Source organism: Accipiter gentilis, chromosome 22 (genome assembly GCF_929443795.1).
Source record: "Accipiter gentilis chromosome 22, bAccGen1.1, whole genome shotgun sequence".
Lineage (NCBI taxonomy): Eukaryota > Metazoa > Chordata > Aves > Accipitriformes > Accipitridae > Astur > Astur gentilis.
In genome coordinates this window covers 3,797,381-3,818,893 of record NC_064901.1, presented here as the reverse complement: position 1 = coordinate 3,818,893, position 21,513 = coordinate 3,797,381, and the positions used below count along the sequence as shown (strand labels likewise).

At 53.8% G+C, this 21,513-nt stretch overlaps 1 protein-coding gene across 1 annotated transcript in view; it reads right to left on the bottom strand.

Annotated features, from left to right (window-relative positions):
- The window catches only part of LTBP2 (latent transforming growth factor beta binding protein 2), a 76,004-nt gene that overhangs the window by 18,417 nt on the left and 36,074 nt on the right, over positions 1 to 21,513 (bottom strand). The window contains exons 6-14 of the mRNA XM_049826000.1: positions 20,348 to 20,518; positions 18,586 to 18,786; positions 17,960 to 18,228; positions 16,272 to 16,374; positions 7,301 to 7,375; positions 3,182 to 3,304; positions 2,534 to 2,698; positions 1,467 to 1,697; positions 872 to 894 (exon numbers count right to left, since the gene is read on the bottom strand). Coding sequence (XP_049681957.1) covers positions 872 to 894; positions 1,467 to 1,697; positions 2,534 to 2,698; positions 3,182 to 3,304; positions 7,301 to 7,375; positions 16,272 to 16,374; positions 17,960 to 18,228; positions 18,586 to 18,786; positions 20,348 to 20,518 — 1,361 coding nt within the window. The remainder of the gene's footprint in view (positions 1 to 871; positions 895 to 1,466; positions 1,698 to 2,533; positions 2,699 to 3,181; positions 3,305 to 7,300; positions 7,376 to 16,271; positions 16,375 to 17,959; positions 18,229 to 18,585; positions 18,787 to 20,347; positions 20,519 to 21,513) is intronic.

The following is a 21,513-nucleotide window of genomic DNA, read 5'->3' as shown; positions in this document are numbered from 1 at the left end:
TCTGGTTCAAATTTCTGCCCTGTCTTGAGATTTCTCATGTGTCCTTGGGCAAGTCACTTCATGTCTATGAAGCAGTGACGATGGCAGTGCTATCCCCTCTCTCAGAGAGGTTGCAAGTACATTCTGAGGGCTGGGCTGCTATAGCAAGGGGGCACAGAGATGCTCAGGAGAGATATGGCCCAACTTCTACTGACAGCAGGGATCAAGAGACACACATTTTTCAAGTGAGACTCAATAAAGAAACCCAGCCCCAGTAAAGCCTGGCAGAGAATCAGTCCCCAGGCTGCTCCCATCAGACAGGGTGAATTCACACAACCAGTGTGGGAGACACCCACGCCAACTGCTCCAGTGGAGTTTCTGCTGCACCCACATGAGCACGGGGAGACGTGCCTGCGAGCTGGGCTTCGACATGACACTGGGCTTCATGAGAGGAGCCGACCCCAAGCTGACTGCAGCAGTTGCCCTTCCCCTGCCGCTCATTAGCTCTACAGCCAGGCCAGGCTGACAGCAGGGAGAGAGCACCCACACCTCAGCCAGCTCCGGCCTCAGCCTGGGCTGCTAGCCCAGCCACAGCAAACGCCAGCTGGAGTCAATGCTGACCATGAACTACTGCAGCAGAGCCCTCAGCACCTGTTGGTTTGAGCTAATGGCCTCTTAGCAAGGGCCGAGCAGGCACGTGGCACAGTGCCTTCAGCCATGGCAACTAAGCCAGGGTGATAGAGTTTGCAGTTCACACTCTGTTCCCTCTGGCAGCAGCTATTTGCTCTCTTTAGTGATCTCTCTGACCACATTTCACACCTCCCTGTCACCTATTTGTATGACATCCCCTAGCATGGATGTACCCGGATATAGCAAGACAAACCTTACTCACCTGCGCAGCAGGAGAAACTTCACCTGGAAAGTGAAACAGTGCATGGTGAGTAGAGTCAAGGCAGGCAGGCACCCTCCTTAAAACCCTGGCTGCCCTAACTTCACCCCACCTCTAAGACACTGCCACTCAGTCCCTCATGCTCCTCCGCAAGAGCTTGTTCCCAAAGCCAACACACCCAGACTCTTCTCCTGGCAATGTGCAGACCCCAGGAGCTTCCACTCCAGCAGGTGCTGGCACAAGCAGCTGGTCACACTTCCCTCCAGCTGGGCTGGACAAAAGCCCAAGGACTGCAGTGCCAGGGATGCCACGCAGACCTGAGGTCCCAGTGGAGGCAGCCTGGCCAGCCAGCACCAACTGCAAAGATGCGGTCGCAGGAGCCTGAAACACTCAACCTCTTCTCCAAAGGCTTGAAGACATGGTGTCTCATGCCCCAGGAACACTAGTAGGGCTGAAGAACACCTTGCATATTCATGAAGATATAGAAAGTTCTTATCAGCTAGAAGTCCATCCACGGGAGCATGGCAGGACCTGGGAATTTGCCCACTCTTGCTAGGGGCCCAGATGGAGCAGCTTTAAGCAGTAGACCCCACACTACCCTCTCCTGCCGAGGTGCCAGGGTGGGGGAATGCCTCCAGGACGCTCCCACGTAGGCTGTCCTGCAGTTGCTGTCTCCTTGCTGCCCAGTCCAAAGTCCAGTTGCTGCTCTCCCCTTGCTCTTCCAAGATGAAGGGCAGTTCTTCTGCCTCTGCCTTCCTCATCAACAGGCGGATATCAGAGCTGGAGTAGGTATAGCCATGTCCTGCCGGGCAAATCTCCTTGAAGGCTTCTGCGAGGGAAAATCAAATCAAAGCTTTAGAAGGCAGAGGTTGGAGAGAAGAGGCTGGTGCAGGGATCACCTGGCTTACTACACCCAGACATGATAGTGGGACAAGTGGAAGAAAGGAGTGAAGATGGACAGGCATATATGTGAATGCAGGTACCAGTTTCTCGCATCCTATCATTTTGTGGAGATTTCTAAGGGTTAAATCCTTACAGAAACACATCTGGGCTGCAGTGGGTGGCTGCTTCAAGCAGAAGGAATCTGCTTACAGGGCAGGGTGGGTTTTGAACAGGCACTGGCTGGTACTCCTAGACACCAAAACTGAAATCCTTTCCCTGGGTCAGTACTGCTAGGAAGGGATCATGCCACAGGAGGGTCAAAGATGAGCAAGGGAGCAGATAAAAGTGAACTCCTAGAACCTCGGCACTGAGCACTTTGCACATCACTCAAGATGCTCTGCACAAACCACCTGAAAATTTTTCCAAGCCCTGAGGATTTCAGTGCTTTCCCCTCCACCCTACCCCATACTGAGATATGCCAACTCACCCTCACCTGACTTTCATCCCAGCAGAAGATGTACGAGAGACAAAAAGGCTGTCGAGCAAAGCCAGGCACAGACATGGCTGTGCTCTCCCTCTGGTACAGAGTGGTTTCCCATCAGGGATTTCTCCGTCTTCCCGGTATTACCCAGGTCTGCTTCCTGGGCTGCTGTACCCATCTCACAGGCCAACATTTGCACCGTTCAGCTCTGGGTCCTGCAGCCATCTGCATGGCAGCAAGTTCAGGCAAGCCAAAACCCCAGTCTAGCCAGAGCAGGCAAAGCTGAAGCAGGCACATCTCACCTGAGCCAGGCACAGGGCACTCCTCGCAGTTCTTCCCCCAGCCCTTGCCGACGCGGCTGCAGCAGCAGATCTGCTGGGTGATGTGGTGGGAGAGAGGAAAGGAGCACACGCCTCCGGCTGCAGAGCGGTAGCACAGCCCCTGCTCCATTGACACTGCTTTGTCCGCTGAAACACAATGGCAGGGTTAGTGCCAGAGGTCAAGCTCTACACTCTCCAAAGAGGGAATGGGAGACAGTCAGTCTCTCCCCCTTGGGCCCTTCTCTGCCCATGCCTCCCAGCCTGTCCCAAGGGCTGCCCCATCCTCTTGCCAGAACATCCCCTGGCCTTCAGCCATCCGGCCATCCCCCCAGCAGTGCCAGCCCCAAGCAAATCCAGCTCCTGTGGGAGCTCTCAACCCAGAAGGCTCTGTCCTGTGCTGCCGCACCACAGGCATGTCCCCTCCAGGCTCCAGAGGGCCCATGAGATGTCCCTGGAGAAGAACAATGAATGAAGCGGGGCCAAGGCATGGGGACCTATCCTGCACACAAGCACAGGATAGAGTAACTCAACCGCACTTGCAAGAGACACGAAGCACGCTGCAGCCTTCATTCAGCTGTGGGGTCCTTCTCAGATCCCTTCCCAAACTGAGGGGTTCCCTGGAGCACTTACAGATACAGTGGCTACGGGACGGGTCCAGCATGGTGCCAGGCTTGCAGGTGCAGCGGAAGCTGCCACGGGTGTTCACACACTCGGCATCTTTGCACAGGCCCTGCATCAAGCACTCGTTGATATCTGTGGACAGAAGAGAGCCGGGTGAGATATGAAGAAGCTGAGGGTGAACTGAACCCCCTACTCCGTACCTCCCATTCAGGTGCCGCAGACCAAGGGGGTCTTAGCCAGGCTGGTGTCTGAGGCAGCCTCCGCACCAAGCAGTGTGGTGGGGACCTCCACAGTGACAGCAGTCCCACATCTGCAGTGCAGAGCTTGCTCGCTGCAGCTGGAGGGATGGCTTGTGAATGACTGCTCTGCTTCACGGTCCTCATGGAAAACAGATGTGGGCCCTACGGTGAGCCTCCCCAGCAGGCTCGCTCTTACGGCCATCATGGTTGTTGTTTGCAAGCCTGGACTGGTGAGTCCTGTCCTTTCACCTGATCCCTGGTTCTGCTCGTATGGAGCTGTCATCCACAGAGTATCCTTGCTAAGAAACTCAGTGCCAGCACACGGGGACGACAGTGACTGATCTCCTCCGGAGGTGGAGGGATGGTGGGCCAGGCTGCGCTGGTGTCTTCTTCCAGGAACAGGTTGAGCAAGTGGGACTTCGCCAAGCTCAAGCCCTGCCTCAAGCTCTGCCTCTGCCCCTGACTCAGCACGCATCAGACACAGTCTTCAGGAAGGGAGGTGGGCTTATCCCAGGGAAACTCTGTCAGGCTCACCCATTTGGCCTGCAGTAAAGCCTTTCCTACAGCAGCACCATGTGGGAATGTATGAGCTAAGCCGGAGAAGACAGGGATTAGCAAAAGGTGCATAAAGGGGAGCTGAGGGCAACTTTCATGGTGGAGAATGAGGAGGAAGCCCTCCTCATGGATTGATGTAGCTTTATATCTTCACTAAAGAGCTTGGCCCAGAAGAGTCAGCATGCTGACGAAATGTGCTGTGTCAGGAGGCACAAGCTGTGCAGGAAGAGTTGGATGGCAGCATGGAGTAGCAGGAGCGGGATGAACCTCAGCACCACCTCAGGACAAATCACAGGAACGTATACTACAAGCTAAGAGGTGAGAGCAGGCAGTGAGAGGGACCTGGGCACACTCACTGCTCACAGGACAGCTGCAAGCTGCCAAGACCAAGAAATGCCAACATGATGCTAGGAAGCATCACAAACACTTTTCCACAAACACACATAGGGCAGTCCCAATGCCAATGTCCAAGGCCCTGGTAAGACCTCAGGTGCCCTGAGAGCACCCAGTGGTGCTCTAGAGACTCTCAAGGTGGAAGGGGTGCAGAGGTGGGCTGCTGGGACACTTGGAAAAATGCAGATACTGGAAGAGCCTGACTGAGAACAGCTAGGCTCAGGAATGGCTTTCACAGCACTACCTTATTCCTCAGAGCTGAAGCATCACTGCTTGGTGGAAGTGGGGGTGTCACGCAGCCAGCTATGACAGCTGGAGTTCAGACCTAAGGATCCGAGAGGTCCTCCCTAGTCCTGTGCTCTTAAACTACCCCGTTCACCACACCAGCTGCCCCATACATGGTTGAGACACACAGCGGCCATCAAGACCAGGCCATGATGTTCAGTGAATTGGAAGTACCAACGCTATAGGGTTGTGCAGCAGGCCAGGGAATAGTAGGATTTGGCTGCATAATGTAATGGTTTCCTCCTCCACAGCAAGCACAGGACGGACTTCATGAAAACAACCAGTGGCCAGACCCCAAATGTACTGGGAAACCCTCTCAGAGAAGAGGCTTGGGCTCTCTGGAGGAGCCTCAGGGCTCATCCCTGTCACTCCCAGGCATAGTTGGAACGCTGTGTTGCTCTGACACACCAACTGGATGAAGTGTTTGGCCTTCACATAACCAAAGGGATTGAAGGGATTAGAGTAATGAGAGCACAAAACAAACAAGCACCAAGAGCTAGGCTTTATGAGCTTAATTTAAAACAGGGCCACATCCCGGCCTCAGTCCAACCCCCTCTATTCCACTGGCAGCAGAGGACCCACCCGCAGTGGAAATCCCCACAGGGAACAGAAGCAGGCAGGCGCGCTTGGGGCCACGCACTCCTACCCCCTGCAGCATGCCAGGGACGGGGCTAGCCCACAAGAAGAGGCCTCAGGGACCACAAACTGAGATCTGTAAGCTGTCTCAGTTGCTTCTTCCCACCCCACAGAAGCCTGCCAATGCTCCTTAGAAACAGCCACACTGGGTCAGGCAGCCTGTGGTGGAAAGGTGCAGGCTGGTTTATCCTGGCGCTTAGTGAGCAGGAAGGACCTGAATCAGCAACAGACACCAAGTATGTACGGACACCAGGGATATACAGACACCAAGGTGCTGGCGTGTGTCCTGTGCAGTGACTGCTGTGCATGCACGCCTCCCCACCACCGAGCCTCCAAGACAAGGTTTGTCTCATGTCTAGCAACCACATTATCCCTTCCAGTGCCATCCTTCCTGCTGGTCCCAGCAGCACCAGGAGGTTCCCTGGCTGGGTCTGCCGGACACTCTCAACTCATGCAGCCTTGTTCCTGCTCAATGGGGTGCAGCAAGGAAAGGAAAGAAGACCTTGCAGAGATGAGACATTTGTTCCTCTGCTGGCAGGCACCAGAGACAACCCTTTCTGTCCATACAGAACAGAGGAAAGTGGGCTTCTGCGAGGGCCCTCCTCTAGTCACCATCTGTGCTTTGACGACAGCCTACAAAACCAGAGCTCAGCTGCTTCCTGGTTCAGCTCCTCTCTTACAACCAATGGCCTCAGGAACCATCAGCCCTTGTCCAGCCCCTCGGCCCCCCTCCTACCTGGGCTGGCAAGAGAAGGTCCCATGTAGCCTCTCCCATAGTCTATCAGCCAAATTGCTCACTCTGGACCCTGAAGTGAAGTGCTGGGCTTCCTGACACAAGTCCCACTGCAACAGCAGACATGGGAAAAGCACCTTGAGGAAGCAGAGTGTCTGCAGAACAGTATTCCTCCAGCCCAGCTTACGAAGGAGCACGCAGAGGCACAAATCTCTGGTTCATGCTTTTTCCTGTCGAAAAACATCTTCCTGGCCAACTCCATATGGCCATCTCCCTCTGCTCCTCTGAGCCTCTCCCTGCTCCAGAGGGAACGCAAATCCAGAGCAAGCACTACAGCTCCCTGCTCGCTGACACAAGTCCCTCCAGCTGCTCTGCTCCTCCAACTCCTATTCATTGTCTCCGGATAGCTCCTCATACCCATAGTACTGTCTGTGGCTGCATAAGGGATGAGATCTGAGGACAAGGAGAATAGGAGCCATTGCGTTGTTGAAAGTTCTCCCCCAGGACAATGTTGGGAGGTTGAATCATTAATTAAGCAAGCATAGTGGAAAGTCCCAGCTAAAAGAGATGAGTCATTGGATTGCCAGCCCTGGGCCTGGGCCCAGGCTCCCTGCTGCATCTTCGAGATGACACCTCTCAGCTTATCATGAATCACGAGAAGGAAACCGTAAAATTCCAATTCAGTCAGAACACGGAAAAACACAAGCACTGTGGGTCCAAGAGATGCCAAATAAACATGAACCAGAGAAAAAAGAGGAGAGATGGCACCTTCCTCATATGGAGCTGAGGAGCCGCAGGAATGAGAAGTAGATAGACCCCAGCAGCATGGGGCAGGCAGGGCAGTCTGGCAGCATGGGCAAGTGACACACTCAGAACAGAAGGAATTACTTTTACGGCACTCTCCCACTTGTAAATGAACAACTGATCAAGCTAAGAACCTTCCCAAATGTTTTCAGGCAACAGAATTTCTGTTGCTCCAGACTACAGGAGAAATGTTTTTACACTCACACTTAGCACAGCAGCAACACAGGTCCTTATTGGGATTTAACAGGTGAGTTTTCTTGTGCTGGCCCAACTATGCGCTGACTATGCTTATCAGCTGAGTCATGTAATCCACTGTTACCTGTTTATCTTTCATTCTTGATGAAAGCACAGAGATTTTTATAAGTTGCATTCTTTGCAGATCTATATCAGGTAGTTAGATAATTGTATTTTACTTGTGTAGGTAGTTACAGCTCTGACAATGGACGTGGGAAGGAGAGAGAGGTATGAAAGCAGCATCCTTACCTTGGCAGTGGCTCCGGTTCAGCCTCTTGTATCCTTGGGGACACTCCACCCGCCCATTCTCAATCACAGGATGTGCTGGGAAGAAAGCAAACAGTGTGGGACGTCAGCAATAGAGGCAGCCACCAGCATCCTACCTTCTTTCTGTCCTCCTTGTGGAGGGGAAAGGGTCCCTAGGCCTGCCTCGGATGGGCCTCCAATGACTCCCATGGCAGAGGGAAAGGTGGGAACAGCCATATTTCCCAAGCAAGGTCTTTGGCTGCTTGGCAGGTGCCAACCTGGTGACCCAGAGGTGCTGCCTGTGCTTCATATCTATTACTGTGTCACCTTGGCTCCTCCCAGGCCAGCTTGGATAGCCAGGTGACACATGACAAGAGGGATCAGAGTTAAAGTAATGACAGAGGTCCTTGACAAAATGCTGAAATAACAGCCTGGGGCCTGTTTAATAAATTTTCCCCCTTTTTTACTGCATGTGATTTCCTGCCCCAATCACCCTCATCAAAGAAAATTTCAAATTGCTGCTTAAAATAGTTTTGTGGCTTTCAAAATGGCCTATAACCCGCACAATTAAATCTCCAAATTTTTTAAAGGCAAGTAAAATGTGGCCCATAAATTCCAAGGATGTCAAATTTAGGCACAGTATTTTGGAGCAAGGGGAAGGGAATCAGGAGGTGATGGGTTGGGAAGTGAGTAAGCACAGGGTGGGGTAGGAAGAAGGGTGCTTTGGATGGGATTTTCCCAGGGTGGGGTTTCTTTTTAATTTTCTGGATCATACACTTGGAAACAAGAAGTGTGTGTAACAGCTAAGTGACTGTCCAGCCATATTCCTACCACTTGAATTCCTCCTGCCTGGCATCAGTAGCTCACACCCTGGTGTCATACATGGAAAGCCCTCCATGGCAATAGCTATATTGAGGATCTGGCAGATTCCTAACGCACTGCGGCTTTTGAGAACCAGGGACAAACTGAGACCATTCTTGCAGCAGGAGATGGTCGGAAAGACCCTGCAAAGGTTAAGAACACAAACAGTGCACTGGGGGCACGTAACAGGCATGTCTATAACTCTTTGTCCTAGACACTTTGACCCTATAAAGCAGTTTAAAGCCATTCTAGGACATTTCTTGAAACACAAAAGTTAGGGAGCAGCTTCTTAGGATAAAGGCGCTTGGGAAATAAAAGATGGGAGAACAAGTTGTTCACCAGCCTGTACCAGGAAGGAGAATAGAAAGCCTGTTTTCCCCAGGTATATTAAATGAAGTTACAAGGTTTCCTGGGTGCAGAGAGATCCTCAGCAGCTGGATGAATGACTAAGACAAAAAATCTATTCACCCCCTTCAACAGTCCCATCATGAACCGTAAAGAAGGAGGTGCTTACAAATATCTGTATGTTAGGGGCAAGGGGATTACTGGTGATACTGAAAATCTCTGGGTACATTTCCAACCTTCTGGGAAGGGAAAAGAAACCTCTGGCTCATGGGCTCCAGGCTCAGCACGCCGGTGGGATTCCAGGTCCTCCCACACCACAGCCTGTGGGCTTGGGGCTCCCAACAGGCATTAACGATGCTTGGAAGCATCTGTCAGCCTCTGCACAATGTGATAACAGACACTCAAATGAAGCAGCATCATTGTATGCGAGCCTTCCAATGGGGAGCCAAGCATGCTGGAGATCAAACAGTGATGATGTGTCAGAGCCCACTCACTCTCTGAAAAGCCTTTGTGGAGAAACAGATCCTGCAGCATCCCTCTGCCAGATGCTGCTAGGGAGAGGGCAAGGCAGAAAATACTAGTGATGGGGGGTGACCGTGCAGGTCTCATGTCACCTCAGCACTCCTATGACTCCAGTCTGCAGAAATATGCAGCTCCTTACTGCAGCAAATGACTTGTGAGGCTGCGGACAAATGTCTTAATTTTGCAACGAAACCCATGTGCCCTGGAAAGAATAACTAATGTAATGTGAGCAGATCTCTCTGTACCAAGGGGAACCAAAACACTTTCTGAAGTACTGGATGGAGGCTGCTTTCTTTCTGCCAGGACCTGGCCACAAGGGAAGACAGCGTGTGGCTGCAGGAGGATGTAAGCTATTAACTCTCAGCTTTGTACTTAGTTACTCGAGCAGAAGACCACTTCCTTCCATGAGCTCTGATGTTGCCGAACTACAGCAGAGATGGCCAAAGACCCCTGAAAAACCAGCCTAGGACACCTGAGTTTCCTGCAAAGGGGATCAGCAGCCACCCCTCTCCCATGTAGCTTGTAGGAGTGTGGAGACTGGCTTTGGAGGCTATTCCTCTGGAACCCAGCAAAGGGAAAAAGCCTATCTGATGATCAGACAGGGCAGAAATCTGTCAGCATTCACAGCTGGAGGGGTCCCAGCCTCCTGTGTCTGTCTGCCTGTCTATCTATACTCTCTCCAGAAAGGGGTTCTCCCAGAGCCTGAGGCTGGGGATGGAGCAGCTGAGCTGCATCTGTCAGACAGAGATTTCAGGCTTGCTGAGGGCAGGGAGCTCTGGCTCCTGATTCAAAGGTGTGATTTCAGAGCCTTGCCTCCTGGGCACTTCAGCCCCGCAGGCACTGTGCCAAAGCAATGTGCTCAGCTGGTACCTGCACACCAGGACTCCCCCTCGACTCTCCTCATCACTCCGTCCAGCTCTGCTTTATCCCACCACATGGTGCTGCTTTCTACAAGGTCTGCAGGCACCAGGCATCCCCAGTGGCGCCAGGTACGCACAAAGGAGCTCACAGACCGAGGCTGGAGGTGAGCACAAAGCAGCCACAGCCCAGGACTCCCACCAGCACCTCTGTCCCCAGCTAGAACAACACTCAAACAGAGCAGAGTAAGAAGGGAAATGAATGCATAGAAATCAGGCAGAGGGATTTTGCAGCCTAGCAGGATGATCTTTAAGCAGCTGGGCTAGTTTTCCATCACTTCCCAGGGAACAGGCTTTACCCAAAGGCCCTGGCTCCCCAAACACTCTCTGAAGATGGGATGAAGAAGCTCAGGCTGATGGTGAAGCGGAAATAAACCACTTTTAGTGGTGGTAGCCACAAAGGCCTGAGCAAGGCAAGGTTTATAGGGTGAGATAATACATTGCATTAGGCCAGCCAATATCACTATGTTAAAAGGGGAAGAGGCAAGCCTGCGGTCAGATGAGAACTGAGGAAATGCTTGGCTGCTGAAAGCTAGCCCATTTCTTTCAACTCTTTCCATATATCATACAAAAGGCATTATCTCTCTGAGAAACCTTGCCTTGCTGAACTCCTTTGCCACTTTCAGGACTTACAGACATTTCTGGAGACCCCAGATCAGCTCCACAGAAGAACCCCCATCTGGGCTGGACCCCAGGCATCTCCCCATGCCCACAGTGGGCACAGAGCATGCAATCAGGAGGGCGGCTGTGGTGTCTCTGCTTGCCCTGCGTTTTCTAGCACGTGGGAGATGACAAGGAGTCAGAGTGCGTGGTCTCGTAGCATCTGGAGTGGTGGGGGTGGTGGACCCAGTCAAACCTCAGCCTGGTTTAGTGTGAAGCAGAGAAGATCAGCCTCCACTGCAGAGAGGACCTCAGCTGCTGAACTCACTGGCAGAAGAGCAGAGCAGCTCAGACCCCCCAGCAGTCTCCCGAGAGCAAATGTATTGGAGATGCCAGGCCAAGAAGTACACAGGGCTGGGGCTGTGGGGATAAGCTGAGTTCCTGGGCAGAATGGACAAGAGGGAGAGGACACAAATCCTTCAGTCCAGATCTGTCACAACTGCTCTCCTCTCCTCTGGGTAGTCTGTGGTAGGCAGGTTCCAGTAAGACTTTCTCCAATGCCCCAACAAAGGCTAGGGTAGCAGAGGTGGGGAGGGCATGCACCAGTGCTGATGTGCAATATGAAACTAAGCCCTCTACTCATGGTCAATAAAGAACTTCAAGGTGAAAAAGATGCTTTAAGGAAAAAAAGACTCTAGTAATTACTGTTGGCCTTTGGGGTCGTTTCAACAGAAGAGTCCTCATTCTGCTCCCACATTGTCTTCCAGCTAGGACAAAATACCTCTGTACCTAAAACCCCCCACTTTTGCAACACTGTGCTGTTGTGTGCCAAGACCATGATGCTGCAGATGAATGATGGGCAAAACAAGCACTCTACAGAACAAGGCAGACCGGAAAATGTTGCGCTTCCCCAGGTTAAGCATTGCTGTCTGCAGTACTGCCACATCCTTGCAGAGGTTTCAGCTTCTTTCCCCACATCCAGCCCTTCTTTACTGTCCTGGGCAGACTCCCTGTGGCACATGGTTGTAGCAGTGGCAGAACCAGCCCTCTCCATAGGCTTCTTCCCATATTTCCAGGGTTCTTTTCCTGTATCCTCCCCAATCTGATCACAACAAGAGCAGACCAGGGGGATGATTTTCAAGGGGTTTCCTGTGGCTGTTTCAATGCCTGCAGGCACAGTGCAGGGGAGCGCATGGCTTGCAGAGCTGTTCGGCGTTTCTGATGACTACAGCTCCATGGGTGAGCTGCCACCCCTCTCGCAGTGGGAGGTCTGTTTGGGGAGTGCTGCGGATGCCAAGCCAGACATTACAAGATCCAACTTTCCAGTGAAATTCAGACTTTTCTCTAGGACAAAAAACTTGAAAAAACACGGGGAGTGGGAATAAAACCAAAACAATAGCCTTCAAAGACTTGTTTCTTAATGCAGTTAAAACCCATAGGCAGGAGGAGTGAAAGCAGCCCAGAAAGATCTACAGTGAGCACAACCAGTGGGTGCTGACTGCAGCCTGAAATAAGGGACAGGGGGCACTGAAAAATCAGGACCTGGAAGATGCAGTTTTACTGCTGCACCCCGAAAGTCCCCCAAACCCACACAGAAAGGTGAGACTTGTAGCTCCTGGGCAGTACCGGAGACAGTGCCCATCACTAGTATGGGCTTCTACTGGAGCGCTGCTGGTCGCAGAGGTGTGTGGTCTCAGGGACAGGGAGGAGGTGGAAGAGGAGGGCTGTGATCCCCTCTGGGCAGAACTCTCTGCTACCAGCTTCCCTTATCCCCACAGGGCTGAGGAGGGCCAAGGCTTCAGGGAAACCAGTGTCCAAATCCACACCTGCCCTGGGGTATGTGTCAACCTGCAGCTTGGGTCTTGTTGGTTTTAGTTTATATGGACCATCTCTTGACTTCATTCCAGCATATTCTTCTCCACAGACCACTGTATACCCCAAAATAGCATATGGTCTGGCAGGTAAGCAGGAGTAGCTCTGACCAGCAGTGCGCCTGCTACTAACCCCACATCCTGAGCTTGCCACAGGACAGGACATTGCTTCAGCGCAGCTTCCTCACCAGCACTGCTCAAATACCCTGCTGGTCCCTGGGCTTCGTCCCAGCCATGACCAAGTGTCTCTACTTCAGCTGCCTCCTCAAGCCTCCAAATCTCTTTCCCCACCGTCAGTCTTCTCCACATTTTACCTTCTAGCTCCCATATACTCCTACCTCCCTGTTCTAGTCTTTCAGTGTGTGCTTCACTGCCTCCTCCGAGTGCTAAAGACCCAGGAGAGTCATTGGATGTCTCCATCTGATTTATCCTATCTTGCAGTGCAGTACATTTCATCCAGCCATCTCCAGACAGAGCTGAAGGACTGCAGCCGCCCAACAGCATGCAGGTGTCCTGCCACTCTCCAGGCCCCTGCCTGTGGCTCATCTCTGTCTTTCATGGGTTGGGCGACAGCCTTTGCCCCAACAGCTCACGGAGCAAGCTCTTGGCTCTCCCTCTTCTCCCAGGGCTGCCTCTGACATATCCTGGGGGTCACATCTTCAGCAAACTCCCAGCAGCTTCTACTACAGCCTGCTTGAATACCCATCTCTGTGCCCACTTCTCTGAAGGGGCCTAACAAGATATATCCTCCCAGAAGCAAACCAGACAGCCAAAAGCCTGAGCAGAGCCTAAGGAAACCTCTGAAACTAATGTAACACCCACTTCAGAGAGTCCTGGCCAGGTCAACCCCACCCCTACCTTAATTCTGAACTCAGCTTTTAACATGCTCTCTTTAGGATGCAGGCAAAGCATTCAAGTACTTTGGCTTTTCTGATGCTGGGCAAAACACAAAAAATAGCAGGGACTGGTCATGGCAGGTTCACTCGGACAGATGCCTGCCTCTGATTCTTCTTCTCTGATGTCTTTCCGCACACAAACACGTACCAAACATGAAAGCTGCAGTCAACGGAGACATCCGGACGTATCCAGACTCTACTAACAATCAGTGTCTCGGGCAGACAGTCAATCCAAACAAGTTCTCCATTTGTCTAGCTCTTGCCTGGCTGCACTTCTGTACATTTGTAAGTGTTTACACTGAACTAGCTTCTGCCATTTCTGTCTCTAGTTGCTGGAATTAAATTCCCAGCGCTGTCAAGTCTGCTCTGGTGCACGCCTCCCCGGGACACACGAGCGCAAGGAGAAGTTCTCTGAGAAGACCACAGTGCCAAGAAGAAAGCTGGAAAGACCCACAGGACATGTTATCTCTGTGCATGAGACACCAGGTCACTGAACTACAGCCCAGTGACTTTGAGTGAGCACAACATAGGCCAGCAAGACCAGGAGACAGAAGGAATGCGAGTGTGGGATGTGGTCGACAGGCAGGAACAATGCAGAGCGATGTCTTCACACTGGACAGGCGTGGACCTGGGAGCTCTGGCGGAGGAGGCACAGGGCAATGAGAGGTCACAGTGCTCGATGGCTCTGTTAGAGTAGCAAGATCATGGAGAAAAGACTGTTTCCCTGGCTCCACTCTAGGGCAAGATCTCTCGCGTGTGAAGACAGCACACCAGAGAAAACCATGCCAGCCACATGGGCTTCTCACTTCAAAACAGCTGGGCTCTCTTAGGCTGCCCCCATCAAGTGCCCGCCTTACAGCTCCCTTCACTTTGCACTGTGTGGTCTCCTGCATGTGGGGCTGGTTATGGGGCAGTTAATCAGAGGTCGCCAAAGAAGGGAGATACTTGCACATGATTAAAGAGGATGAAAACGGCTCCTTCAACTAGCCTGAACTCCTGCCAAAATCAACAAGAGCCATTTGGTCTCCAAGGGGGAACTTTATTGCCCAAAGCCAGAAGGACTGAGAATGGGATTTTCTTGTGGCACAGGAAGACAGAAGACCCATGGGGATACAGTTTTTATATCCCCATAGAATTAATCTGAAAAAAAGCCAGACAAGCATCTGTCCACTCAATGAAGACCAGCAGTGACAACCTCCCTTGAGTTTCATCTGCTGCTGGGACACAGGGCTTGTGCTGAGCTGTGGAAGTGGGACCTTCTGGCAACTAGGAGGCATTTCTTAAGTGCATTTGCTCTACTGGCTGGCTGACTGCAAGGAGCACATGGGGGTATTTTGTGCCTGTTTTCATGTCTTGGGAGCCTGTGATTACAGACACGTTTTGAAGCCTGAAGATCTAAATCACTGCTGCAGCTCTGGTCACCAAGCAATACCTAGCATCCTGGCACGGAGAAAGAGAAAGGAGTTGCAGCAATTTTGCAGCCATCTGCAGCCTAACTGAAGTGTTAAGCTGCCCTCCTGCTTCATAATGGGGGATCACAGAGAGACAAGGTGAGAAACGGGGAGACTGCTGTGGGATGGGGAGGAGAAAGCCATGACACGGGATGTGAAGGTCGGGGACAAAGAGGAGGGGGCTGAGGCCTGTGTGGGGCATTTCCTTGTTTGTGCTGAACCTGGAGACCCTGTGGTCACCCCCATACCACTTGTGCCCAAGGCTCCCTTGGGGCTGGCACATGGACAAGGGCAGGCAGGTAGCAGCGTGGCCCACGGCCACAGCAGAGCCATGCAGGGGGGGAAGATGACAGCAATCAGAGCTCCCCAGACCTGCGCTGGGTTCCAGGATGCTGACAACCTCATCTGTGATTGTGAGGAATTTGGCTCCAGCTGGCCCTACCCCTGGCTGAGGAGGAACTGAATCAAGGGAGGACAAGATGCAAAAACAGCTCTTGGGAGCACGCGTGTGAGCAGGACAGTCTCTGGGCAGAGCTAGAAGGTGCCAACACCACACTTGCACAAAACCTGCTACCTTGGACACCTCCGCGCTCCACAGGGGTCAAAGTCTCCTGGACCATGGGTCATGGTCTGTTCACTTTAGTCCTTCGACCCAGTGAAGGCATGTGAATGAGCAGCCAGGCAGTGATGACAGGTGGCAGGCAGGCAGGGGGGAGGTGAGCAGCTCCCTGCTTGCGTTGCATTGGATATGTGCACCTTGCCCTGCACCAGACCCGCTCAGCACTGGCTGCTGGAGCCACTGTGCCTGTGGGGCTGCCTCCCCCCAGCCAGGAGTTCTTCAGCATGGCCTCTCCACCACAACGTGGGATGGGGCCATGGCGCGAGGGGCTGTGCCTGTTACAGAGCACCCCAAGCAAAGCAGCTGAGGAATCCCCGTCTCCTGCTGGATCAGTCTGTCCGGCTCCCAAGCGCAGCAGAAACGGAGCTGGACGCCTGTGCCCCTGGAACGGACCCCGGGTGCGCTCCTGCCAATTGTTTGATGTAGTGTTATTTCCAGAGCCCCTGCCAAGCCCATGTTGGGCCCAGAGCAAGCCCGTAACTCTATAGGGCCGAGTCTGCAGCCTCCTCCACCGATCTAGAACGGCACCTCCTAAAACCATGGCCACTCTTTTCCCTTTTCTCCCTCTGAGCGAGGCTAGCATGGCAGGAACCGCCAGCTGCACCGGGGTTTCGCAGGGACAATTTAGGGAGAAAGCATGGAGCCCAGGGCCAGCAGCCAAACCGGAGTGCTCTTCCCTGGTGCATGGGCTGGGGCAGCAGCCAGCATGGCCCTCCATACCACCTCGGACATGCTGCCCAACCCCAAGGGCCTTGGGCAAGGGAGAGCCACATGGCAGGGGACCCGCGGGTCTGGTCCATGCCTCCCAAGCTGCAGGAGGCAGCCTGACCATTTTTGCTTGCCAAGGGTGCAGGCCATCCCTCGCACAGTCCCAGGCAGTGGCAGTACTCACCTGGCCGGGGGGGGCAGGCCAGGCACCAGTCCGCACCCCAGAAGAGCCCCACGCTGCCGCAGCAGTCCTCCAGCTTGGTCAGCCCTGGCAGGGGGTTTGTGCACTGTGGAGAGAGGACCAGAGGATCAGGCTTCTGTGGGACAGGGAGGGGACGCACTCCTGTCCACTGCAGCTGGCTGGTGCAGCAGTGGCAGAGCCAGCATGGGGGACTATGGTTTGGGGTCAGAGGCTGGCACGGCCCTCCCAGCACAGCTCCGCACCAGGACGTGGTGGGACCAGGGATGCGGTTTAAGACAGTAGCAGAGAGAAAAACACGAGACTCCTTCGACTGCACCCTTTGGAGGGGAAGGGGACATCAAACAGAGCAGGAGATGAACCAGAGATGGTATCACCTGGCAAAGCCCTGGGATCAGCCCCGTGCCTGGCTGATTAGCCAGCGAAATGGGTGCACCACTCCAGCCCAGCGGGGAGCTTGTGGTCAGGCACCTTCCTCTGCTTAATGAGTCTCTCTTTCCTGCCGCCCCCAGCCCTCCCGCAAGGCCCTCTGGATTACAGGCTTCCCCATTAGAGCAGAGCCGCCGCAGCCCACAGGCCGGAGCTGGCCCCTCTCCAGGCGCGCGTGGCCGCCTGCCCAGTGCTCGCATACCGATCGGCTCGGCTGTGGCTGAGCGGAGAGAGGCAAGCGCTCCCTGCCAGGCTCCTCGCCCTCTCCCAGGCACGGCATCACCCCGGTTGGGTGAGGTGTGAGCACAGCAAGCGTACCCCCTGCTAGCCCACTTGCCCTCCCCAGAGCATCTCCTACAGCCTCTCTGGGTATCCACAAGCATCTCCATGCATCATCATCTGCTCCCAGGGTCCAAGAGCTGTTGTCTCCCCACAGAGGAGCAGGGCTTTTCCAGCCCGAGGGTCTGATCTCATTTATTTTTGCACTGGGGAATGGCTGAGAATGTATCCCGCTAGAAACGGCTTGGATGGGAGCGACTGAAGGACGGGATAGGATCTGGGAGCAGCCCCCCAGAAAGGGCTGGGGAGCACTGGGGAGGGGGCCAAGTCCCAGGCTGCCCAGCTGGGGGGTCTTGCTCAGTGTGAGCTGCTCCGGGGAGCTCACAGGTGTTCCTGTGGGTGCCAAAAATGTCCAATGCTTTTCCAATGATGCAAGAGAAACATATGGGGAAAGACAAAATAAGAAATTACGATGACTGCGGGACAGGGGTGAGAAAGCTCCTCACGTGCATTTGCTTCCCAAGCCCCGACTGAGCTGCCCAGGAAGGCGTCGTTCCATGGAAATCAGACTTTCATTTATCGTCTGAGAGAGAAAGGAATTTTCCTATGTTTTATACGTTTCCTACAATAATCGCAGAGCATGGCTGTAAATGTTGCTATAAATAGGGCACCCTTTTTAAATGAGACTGTGTGTGAAAGCCATCAAGTCTGGGCTGTGCTGCCCCAGGGCACAGCCTGGTCAGGGCAAGGCAGCAAGGTCTCCCTGTTGGGCCAAAACAAGGGATTTTCTTCCCAAGTACCAACACATTGCTGCCCATGCCCACGGCACCTGGGTGATGTTCACGCTGATGCTCGACAGCTTCATGCAATGAAAGGCCACCCTCCCTGCCCCATAACCCAATGCACCCATACCCCACAAGAAATGTATCTACACATGCTCCAAAGCTTGACGGGTGTCCCCTTACCTGCCCATGGAGAGCCTCCCGAAAGCACCTCCCCAGCAGCCCCGGGGCTCTCTGCTGCTGCCGGCTGCTCTCTGTGGCAATGCTGTTGCCGTTCCCATGGGTATAGGTGTACCAGGGCATGGCAGCCAGCTGAGGCACCAGGACTGCCTCCACGCTGTTCTCCTCCGACACCTCTGTGTCACCCCGCACCCTGGCCACCTGGTGAATCTGCACAGTGGCTTCTGGAGGGTGGTTGATGTGGACATTCACCAGGGAAGGGTTTAGGGAAGCTGGAAGATGAGTTTATACCACAGTTGTGACAATCTGGCAACAATTTGGCACCCGAAGAGCATCTTGTCATCAACAAAATCATAAGGGAGGAGAGGTAGACTGACCCCACCAGGAAATCTAGAGGAAGATTGCATCTAAGAGAAAATACTTCTCTGGCCCAAAACCAGGACAAGTCTACCAAAAACTTTTCCCAGCAACCTGAGCCCTTCAGAAACTAGGGAAACCACATTTCTCATAACCTGGCCTGAAAAGGCAAGCATAAGGAGGTAGTGGCCTCCTCGGGCCTGTTAATGAAGATCTGAGGAGCACTCAAGTAAGAGCAGAATGCAGGGTTTGGAGCCGCCAGCCACACTCACCCAGCTGGTTGGACAAGGGCAGGGTGTAGGTGGAGTGCTTCACGGAGCTGCTGGCCAGGGTCTTTGGGTCTCTCCCTCCTTGCTTCTTTTCCAGAGAGGGAGCTGGCAGATGGCAAAACTTCCCTGTGGAGTTGGAGGGGCACCAGCACTCGTCCCGGCCCACACAGCGCCCTCCATTCAGGCAGGGGATCTGGCAGAAGTCTGCAAGGCAAAAAGAGGTCTGCTTAGCAGAGAAACTGAGACACTGCCTGTAGCCAAGGGGCAGCTGGGGGAGGCCAGGCAGCTGGATCTGGGCCACCATTAGCCCCATGGTGCCCAAGGACCAGGCCCAGCATTGGGCTGGAGTCACCACTTGCAGCCTGGAGGCAGCCTGGGGTCCCTGCTGTGCACCACCATCTTCCCCAAGCTCTGCTCATGACTGGAGTGATGGGTTGAAGATGATGAGCCCTCCCTTGGGCCCAGGGACCACGGCCAGCCTGGGGCACCCATGCCCTGTGGGGCAGTCCCCCAAGGCCAAGGTGGTGTTGCTGGCACAGCAGGATCCCTTGGAGTGGGGCAGGAGCTCCGGCAGCTGCCAAGTCAGCACAATTCCTTCTCTTCTGCATTGCCCCCTCCCCACTTGGCAGGGTTTTTATCCCAGCCCAGAAGGGAACTCAGTGGGGACGGGAGAGGCAGAGAGAACGGGCAGAGAGCCACATCCTCAGAGCCTGTCTCCTGGCCAGCCCTGGCCCTGCCAGCAGCTCAAGTGGGATAAGTGTGGAGTGGGACAAAAGAACCAGGAGCAATTCATCTGCACAGGCTCGGAAAAAGCATCCACAGATGAAACTGAAGTCACGTCTTTTCTGGCTTCATCAGATGCTAGGAGCAACCCAGAGCATCTCTCAGTGTGAGCAACACTCAGGCAAGGCACGGGATTCCCTGACAGATCATACTGACTCATTTCAGCGTGAGATGAGATACTGCTGCTGCACATCCCTGGATGCCTTGTCAGGTTCACCCCAGGGGATGAGCTCCCATCTGCTCCAGGTTCATTTGCTCAATACCAGCAACCAGTTTTTGGGGGAGGAGACACATCTTTGGACTGGCATCTAGGCAGAAACTCCTGTGAACCCCATATCAGTTGGTGTCCACAACAGCCAGACTTTGTATTCTCTCAGTGTTAGAAGAATTTGAGAGTTACAGAGGCTTTTAGAGGACGAGTCCCACCAGGTACTGCTCCAAGAGGCTGTGCCCAACCCACAGCTGGGTATCCCAGTGACCTGATGAGCAATCCCAGCAGCTCTGAAAGGCGAGCAGAGGTTTCAGCAGCCCTGTTTATAAGAACAGCTCACAACCTGCAGCCAGCTCCCTTGGCTGCCACGTGAGTGAAAGGAGAGAACAGGAGGAAATTAGGTGATGAAAGTCAGCCCCAAGACTGGATGCCAACGAAAGCAGTGAGCTGGCTCTGAGAAGGAGGGGGTGGGGAGGCTTGGCTGCAGGCCTGACTCAAACACACGCGTCCCCTCTACCTGGGGTGGGATGGAAACAGAAGTTGCTTGCCCAGGAAGGAGAGCAATGAGGCAAGGTCTGTCTTCCTCCCCCAGAGACACAGACAGAGTAAGCCCCAAAGACCCCAGGAGATATTTTCCAAGGCACTGAGAGAGGCTATCTCCTCCCATCTCTATAGCAGCCCAAGCCCTCAGTCTGCAGAGGCAGGAAAGGCAGAAGGAGGAGAGTGGGGGGAGCAGGCAAGAAGGTGGGCTGGGGGCCTCGGGGTGCTCACAGATGCGGAAGCCAGACTTGGGATCGTGGTCGTGCCCCCCTTGGCTGTAGAGAGTAGTGGTGTCTCCTTTCTCGCAGCTGTTGTAGCAGCGCCCGCTCCGGCATGTCTGTTTGCAGATGGTGGGTGTGAAGACGATTTTTATCTTCCTAATCTTCTCTGTCAGGTTGGCCCCTATGAAAGAAAAAGATAGTGCTAAGTGGAAACAACATCTCCAGGCCAGGGGGCCGGTAATTTGCAGCTCAAGCTCCAAAGCATTCCCAGAGCAAGGAGGGGTCTGTGTCCCTCCCCAGGGCAGTGTGTCTCCTTGCCCCTTGCTCACTCTAGCCTGTCCTCTGCTCCAGCATCAGTAAAGGTCTATCAACGCGTGAAAAATGGAGAGCGGCATGCTCTGCCTGCCCAGTTGGAGTGGCATAACTCTCTGTGAAGGGACACACACACACTAACTCCAGTACAAAGGGTGTTTTTCTGCTTTAGACAATATTCCTTCTCCAGCTACGTCAGTAGCTGTGAGACTGGCTGCCCTTAAACCACTGGAAGGCTTCCCACATGAACAGCCGCACTGGTATCCATCAAAGAGAGCCTTAGGGCTTGAGAAAACCAATGTCTCCCTACAAGCGTCCCCTGACCTCCTGCAGTTACCTGTGGTCCCCTCCTGGTCCCTCACCATCCTCACATTAGATACAGGGGGAAATCACACTCAGAGCTCTTGGGGGCTTGTGGAAAATGGACGACAGGCAGAACAGTTGTGTAACCATGAACCAGCTGGCTCGACATCAGAGCCCTCCACCCCTGCCCACCATGACAGCCATTTCTGTGAGTGTTCCCCTTGCTGTGCTCAACCCTCACTCTCCCCATTTCAATCGCTGCTTTCAGATTACAGCTTCAGTCAGGCTCACAGCCCTGCTCATAAGGGCTGAGATGCCACATGGTGCCTCCTTGGGGAATCACAGCTTCAGGGGGAGCCAAGCTGCAGAAGACAACTTGCATCTGTCCTAGCTGGGGAGGTGCTGAGGCTCAGCAACTGCACGTCCCAGCAGCCTGGCCTGAGCCCTGCTCATGTCAGAATGCACCAAGGGGGCAGCCAAAGGGAAGAACTAGATGCTAGTTGCACAATCTGACCTTGAGGGCTGCTCAGGCCGAGGAGGAAGCTGGGAGACACCGTTCCT